At 48.8% G+C, this 7,836-nt stretch overlaps 1 protein-coding gene across 1 annotated transcript in view; it reads left to right on the top strand.

The window, feature by feature from the left end:
* Nucleotides 1-1,399: 1,399 nt before the first annotated feature.
* acsbg2 (acyl-CoA synthetase bubblegum family member 2) overlaps nt 1,400-7,836 on the top strand; it is an 18,894-nt gene continuing 12,457 nt past the window's right edge. Inside the window, 4 exon segments of the mRNA XM_030373360.1 lie at nt 1,400-1,648; nt 4,889-5,039; nt 5,595-5,686; nt 7,029-7,300. Of these exon segments, the coding sequence (XP_030229220.1) occupies nt 1,642-1,648; nt 4,889-5,039; nt 5,595-5,686; nt 7,029-7,300 (522 nt within the window). The 5' untranslated portion in view covers nt 1,400-1,641.

The raw sequence follows: 7,836 nt of genomic DNA on the forward strand, positions 1-7,836 counted from the left end.
GACAATGACCGGCAGTTACCCCATTGGAGGAGTCACGTGATGGAGGAGTCACACGATGGCGCATCAGCAGAAACCTGCAGAAGACATACCGCAGTAATACAGCATGCTTTAGCGATTATACCAGGAGAAGGTTTGGCTCTGTAGGATATTGATTTGCTTTTCTCTTCCTTGTCCTCTCTGTTCTAATAATTGATAACATTATTTATTACTAAATGTATATAGATGCAAATAATACTACTTCATCATCTGATCTAGCGTCCTTATAAGATGACATGTTACTATCATGTCAATATGAGACGTGTTGCATTCCCTCACCATCATCATGACAAGTGCACATTGTAGTATGACCGTACACAATGATTATTATTACGGATTACGGATTTAACTAAATGTGGCAATATTTAAATTCATACAATTTTAAACATTTTTTATGTTTTATCTATTTCCCATTTATCCAAAGCCCTTTCCATACGTTTAAGTGTATATAATTAGCATGGGTGGAACTATGACAATAATAGAGCGCTGATCTTTCCAGTAGAGCACTGGCCGGACCAGTAGAGCACTGACCTTAGCAGTAGGCCTACCATTGGCCGTACCAATGCATGTGGTTTAGTAGAACTGCACCACACAAATGATCGTCATAGAGTAATATAACAACACATAGTTTCAACACGCTCTGTATTTGAAGGCCTGCATGAGGTACAGTTTACAAATCATTCATCCATCATAAATAAAAACGGTCATGTTGTTGCATTCCCTTTTTATGTTAAATGTCTACAGTTTAATATCTTGAACTCCTGATTTGCATACCGTTGCGAACCAAGCCAGGGGCTCTTATAAAGACCTTGTGGACATTAAAGCCACGACCAGACTCGTTCTACTAAGTCTTCTAGTTTAGGCCACTAAAGGCATTAGCCTTAAGTGTCTTGGACCGCCGGAATACGTTGGTAGGACTGATGGTGGCTGATGCATTGCAGCTTTGTTTTTGTCAGTAAGACTTTAATTTGGACTACCTTCGAGTCGACACTAAAATTGATTATTTGACCTCATCTCGGTGGCTAGATGCAGCCTATAAAAGGCTTGTAACCCAGTCGTTATGCTCCATACTGGTGCGTTTGTCTTGTAATTACTCAACCATCAGACCCACATCAGCGTCGGTCGTGACGAAGTGTGCAGCGCACGTCTGTGCAGTGATGGTGGATGGATGGAGTAGTCGGGGTCGGGGACGAGCACGTATGCTGCCAGATGCGTATGCGCCGGCTCTACCCTCCCTGATCGTGTTTTAGCTTGCATACCCTTATATGGAGGACGACCCTGTGGTGTGAGCACAATCAACCAATCGGGTGTCTGTGGAATGTCTCTCGGGTAGGGGGGAGAAGTGGTAGGGAGGCTGGCCCTGGGTGGGGCTTCAGAGGAGGAACCAGACCGACCAGCCGGGCTTGAGGCTGTGGACCTGGGTGGGGCTTGAGAGGAGGAACCAGACCGACCAGCCTGAAGATGAATGATGTTCCACAGTGTAGACGTAGTGTCGATGTTAGCGTATCCCTCTCCTAGCGGCCGGATCCATAGCAGGAGCCTACCGGGGCAGAAAGACCTTCAATAAACTGGACCATATTATTCGTCAGATTTACACACTCAACAATGCAATGTAAGTACATTATTAAACATATATGCTGGTAGATAAAGCTCTTATTATTAGTCACATACACGCTGGACTGGTACATCCAGATCTTCAGTTGACGGGCTGACGGCTCTGGCCAGTATCGGATGGGCTTGAAAACGGGATTGGAGTCAAACGACACGTCTGCTCCATGATATTGAGGTTTTAACGGACTAGATTTATGATCTCATGTGTTATTAAAGTATACCAGTGGATTCAATCATCAGACTCAGCGCACCGTAATGAGTCTGTCGCATGCGGTGTTGGTTCCCAGGGTGGAGCCGACCAGCCCTAGAGATGTAGAGGTGAAGATGTAGAGGTGTAAAGGAGTAGAGATGTAAAGGAGTAGATATGTAGATGTAGATGTAGATGTAGAGGTGTAGATGTAGAGGTGTAGATGTAGAGGTGTAAATATAGAGGTAGGTAGGTGTAGAGATGAAGAGGTGTGGTGTAAAGGTGTAGGTGTAGAGGAGTCACAAGAGAAGTGAAGGTTAATGATTGGTGAGAACCTGAGGGTTATCGGACCCTGTGATGGTAATGGGGTTCTAATATCTCTACAAGTAGTACCAGAAGCCTCCCCAGTCTGAAACGGGGTCTCACAGTCTCCTGGAGCTGGACTCTTCATGATAACAATGCTGTATAACAACATCAGTATTCTAACTCGGACGGCACAGAAACGGGTTTGGGGTCCGGCGCTGGGTTGGTCGCTGGGGGACGAGGGACAGGCACATGGAACTGTTGAGTGTTGAGCGCCGTTTGGGGGTATTTACATGTTGGGGTGTGGTGATACTGTGATCGGGAGCAATACCTTTCCTTACTCCAAGACAGATCCTGGTTTGGGTGGAGGGGTGGGTTGAGGGAGGGATGGTGGAGGCAGTGAGGGTCGTACGCACAACATAATAAGAACATTACCAACATAACCACTGAGCTCCGTGCTCTAGAAAAGAGCCTTCCAAAGCGGATCCTGTTCTGCTTGGGTCATGAGCTCATTCAGTGGCCATTTGCTGTTTCATTTTCAACGCTTCGGCAAAGCTAACACTGGACCCCCATGGGGGCGGGGGGAATACAGGAAGAACAGCTTTCCGGTTTCTCTGAGCAGTAGGCTGCCTTTGCAGTCATAATTGTCAGAGACTTGAGGATCCTAGAGCCTTAAAGACCATGTCAGCAGCACAAAGCTTCTTCAGTAACATGTGATGAACATATCTATCTGGTATTTCTGATACGGCTATGGTGACCTTGATCTGCACTCTGCTTGGACATTAAGGGGCCTACACAACATAAACATAAATCAGAGCCATGCCCCTGACCCTATGGTCATGTGACCTTAGAACCTGGGCTCAGAAAATAAATAACAGGGAGAGACCAGAGAGATGCGTCATGTGTGTTTTGTTAGCCAGTAATAGTAATTATTTACTATAGTAACCTGATGTTCTGCCACATAGCAACCTCTTCAATGTCTATGCAAGCAGCGCTGTCTCACTCGGTGTAACCGACTTGAGACCTTTCTAGACATCGTGAGGCGTCGATCTTGAGGCTTGGTTTACCTCACAAGTTTCTCTAGAACATCAGTCCCTCACAAACCTTCTCAGCCTCAGCGACCTCCACTCTGAGAGCACCGAGCGCTGAGGGCTCCGTCAGGGTGACTGACTGCAGCTGCTGCTGCTGGGAGAAAGCAGAAGGGACATAAAATGGCTGCCTTGTTAGCGATGTGCGATAAGATCCCATGTGGATGCCATGCTGTTGGCGAGGGAGTGACGGGAGCTGCAGTTTTATCAAGGTTAGGGGTCTGGGTAGGAAGACCCCCAAACAGCTGTCCTTCAGAAGACTTCCCTGCTGTAAGCTGCCAGTGTTTTACAGTGTTTTACAACTTTCGGTATGTACCCAGTGACCACTTTATCAGGTAACCCTACCTGCTGGTTTGTGCAAATATAGAATCATTGGCAGCAACTCAATGTATGAAAAACATCACTCTGGCCAAGAAATGTGATCCAGCGACTCAGAATGGTTGTGGTGCGGTCCAAGAGGTCAACTGCCTCAAACTTGATCTCACGATAGACATGTGTTCATGCACAACCACAACAATCTCCAGAGTGGAATGACACGGGACAAATGGAAAGGGAGCAGCAGCTGTGTGGGCAGAAGGCCTGGTTGAGGAGAGGTCGGAGGAGAACAACCCCCTGGTTCAGAGGAAGGTGGCTCCCCAAGCAGTGATGTGTGACGCCAGCTCTGGAGAGCCTCTCCCTACGTACAGCCTCTCAAGCCGATAGAGCCCTTTCATTGGCTGGTGGGGGAACGTGAGGCTAAGCAGGAGTGTAGCGGCAAATGCAAGCTGTCATTACCACATGGAGCAGAACCTCTATGGAAGGGTTCATCTGCTTCAGTCCATGCGGTGTAGAACAGAAGCTGCTCTGGGGGCCGGCCTAGTATCAGAAGGGAATCTCTTCTTATATTTTCAAGGTAGATGACAGTGTGTCTTATTTCCTCGATCCCCCCAACCACCATATCAACCAGGTTGTTGTTTTGGGAAGTACGTGGTTCTATTTCCCCTCAGCCGGTTGTGACTGCTGAGCCATGATAGGCTACCGCCACAATGGGTGGACAGGACGCCTGGTATGTGTTTTAGATAAACAGTCCAACAGCAGCCCGGGCTGAGCGTTATGGACGGGGGGGGGGTTAACGACCGGGGCCTGGGTGGACCACAGCTGTGCTGTGAGCTCGTTTGGGAGGATTCCTGTGAGCTGTTCTGATAAGAACGCCCCGACAGTGAATACGTGTTTATGGAAGGCTCTGTAATCCTGTTAGCTCTATTAATGATATCGGTCGTCAAGGAGCAGCATCACCGTGCTGTGCTCCACTCCCCAGGCCCGGCCCGGCCCGGCCCGGCCCTCCCCTCCCCCCTCCCCTCCCCTCCCCTCCCCTCCCCTCCCCTCCCCTGTGACCTGCCCATCACGGCCCTGCTGTCAGTGTTGTGCCGGACCGTCTGTTGATCACATGATGGGTGGTGGACGAGAAACTCAGGGGCGGACTGCATTTCGCAAGGCAGGGTTGTCTTCCAAGCCTGTGTGCAAACCTTATATCCATATCCATATCTAGAAATATCTATATCTATTTATCTCTGTAATCTTGCCGACACACACACAGACTGGTATGGGAGTAGCCTATCCTGTGTTGGTGAATGTTGGTTTGTGTTGGCCGTTGTTGACCCGCTGATGTTTCCTCCTGACCTAGTGACCGTGTGCGAGCCCGCTGGTACGTCCTCGGCTGCGGCCATGGACCCCGCCCAGCAGGCCGGCCCCCAGCAGGCCGGCCCCCAGCAGGGCTCCTGTAAGGCCCCGGAGTCTGGGGCTTCTCTGGACGACCTCACAACAGACACCAACAAGTAGGAGACCCTAACGCAATACTACAATACTGCAATACTAAGTAACAATACAAACTAACAATACTACAATACTAAGTAACAATACAACTAACAATGCTACAACGCTTACTAACAATACTACAATACTAAGCAGCAGTACTAACCAATAATACTACAATACTAAGTAACAATACAAACTAACAATACTACAATATTAACTAACAATACTAACTAACAATACTACAATACTAATTAATAAAACTACAATACTAACTAACAATACTACAATACTTACTCACAATAGTACAATACTAGCTAATAATACTACAATACTAACTAATAATACGGCTAATGCACAAACATCGACATCATGTCTAATAACCGTGTGTGTGTGTGTGTGTGTGTGTGTGTGTGTGTCTGTGTGTGTGTGTGTGTGTGTGTGTGTGTGTGTGTGTGTGTGTGTGTGTGTGTGTGTGTGTGTGTGTGTGTGTGTGTGTGTGTGTGTGTGTGTGTGTGTGTGTGCGTGCGTGCGTGCGTGCGTGCGTGTGTACGTGCGTGTGTCTGTCCTCCCTTTAGTGAATCCTCCTCCGAGGAATCGGCAGGAGACGGGGAAGAACAGATCAGAGATGGTAAAGACATCGTCATCACCACCTCCAACACAGAAAGAGGTCAGTGGTGAAAAAACCACACGCACACACACACACACACACACCACACACACACACACACACACACACACACACACACACACACTAGCTGGCATATATACTTGAACGAGGAATTTGGAGGGTAAAATGTTCTTTTCTGTTATTGTTTCTACTTGATTTTGAAATCCAGAATAACTATTACAAAGACAACTAGTGGCCTGGGTTAAAGCCAACTAGTGGCCTGGTTAAAGCCAACTAGTGGCCTGGTTAAAGCCAACTAGTGGCCTGTGTTAAAGCCAACTAGTGGCCTGTGTTAAAGCCAACTAGTGACCTGGGTTAAAGCCAACTAGTGGCCTGGTTAAAGCCAACGTGGCCTGGGTTAAAGCCAACTAGTGACCTGGGTTAAAGCAAACTAGTGGCCTGGTTTAGGCATCACATCAGTTGAACCTTTCCTGACTCCTTGAGGGTTAGCGGAAGCCAGCAAAAATTCCACTCGGCTGCCAGTAAAATATCCTCTTCCTGACTTCCCAGAAACGAGCCGAGTTTCTGGCCAACCTCCCCAACCCTAACCCTAACCCTAACCCTAGTGTCACACATCTACCAAGATGAAAATAACTAGTAATAGATAACAGGAGTGTGTGTCCACACTCTCATTAATCCTGGGGCGATGGCGATGCTGCTTTTGGTTATATATTCAACCCGTATGTTTTTTTTAAAAGTAAACAGCATTAAGACAGAGACAGCCCCAACACTAATCTAAGCCTCAATATGTCACTCTCTGCAGGTTCGCTAAAGTGTAAAATGTTGGCTATACTTCATATTTCTTCTTCTTCTTTCCTGTCTGCATTTTTTATGGTGTTCACATCCAACTGTGGGTGACGATAGCGTCCGAATGCTTTGACTAAAGCTCCACGCTAGTAGAACGGTAAAACTGTACCCTATGGCTAACTAGCTCAGCTGTACAGGCAGTCCAAGTTGGTTTTCTGAGCACTAGTTTATAACCTAGTTATCGCTAGTTGATAACCCAAAGTGAGCAGCAGCTTGATGGTAAACATCAACATGTGTGGAGGGCGGCCCTTCTCAACGCCTCCTGAGTGAACCCGCCTCATTGGTCCTCCTGAGTGAACCCGCCTCATTGGTCCTCCTGAGTGAACCCGCCTCCTTGGTCCTCCCGAGGGAACCCGCCTCATTGGTCCTCCTGAGTGAACCCGCCTCCTTGGTCCTCCTGAGTGAACCCGCCTCATTGGTCCTCCTGAGGGAACCCGCCTCATTGGTCCTCCTGAGGGAACCCGCCTCATTGGTCCTCCTGAGGGAACCCGCCTCATTGGTCCTCCTGAGTGAACCCGCCCCCTGTCCTCCTCAGCGACCACGCGGCGGCCGGACTCCCTCTCGGTGGTGGCGGCGGGAGGCTCCGCCCTCTGGACCTGCCAGCGTGACGGCGAGGTGACGCTGAGGACGGGCGAGTCCGGCATGGCCGCCGAGACGCCGCTCACCGTCAACCAGATGTTCGCCGCCTCCGTGGAGCGTTTCCCCGACCTCATGGCGCTCAGCTGGAAGGAGGGCGAGCAGCGGCAGAGCCTCACCTGGAGGGGGTACTACCAGAGCTGCCGCACGGCCGCACGCGCCTTCCTCAAGGTACGGCCCCGCCCACCAGGGCCCAGGACGCACACACTGATACCGGGGGGGGGCCAGGGGAGGGGGGGGGGGGCCAGAAGCAGCGTCTATCTTCTTGGACCTGAAGCAGCGTCTATCTTCCAGATGGAAAGGGGAACTGGGTTATCTTTGGACTCAGCAGGGAGTGGAGTAGAAGCAATACTTTTGTAAAGAAACATTCTCCACATTTTACCCAGTGCAACGTTTGCCACGCCTTTACTCCGGTCTTGCATATCGTAGTCAGCTTGATCCAATCCACTTCATATCGTAGTCAGCTTGATACAATCCACTTCATATCGTAGTCAGCTGGAAACAATCCACTTCATATCGTAGTCAGCTTGATACAATCTACTTCATATCGTAGTCAGCTTGATACAATCCACTTCATATCGTAGTCAGCTGGAAACAATCCACTTCATATCGTAGTCAGCTTGATACAATCCACTTCATATCGTAGTCAGCTTGATACAATCCACTTCATATCGTAGTCAGCTGGAAACAATCCACTTCTGTAAGTG

Source organism: Gadus morhua, chromosome 12 (genome assembly GCF_902167405.1).
Source record: "Gadus morhua chromosome 12, gadMor3.0, whole genome shotgun sequence".
In the NCBI taxonomy this organism is placed as follows: Eukaryota; Metazoa; Chordata; class Actinopteri; order Gadiformes; family Gadidae; genus Gadus; species Gadus morhua.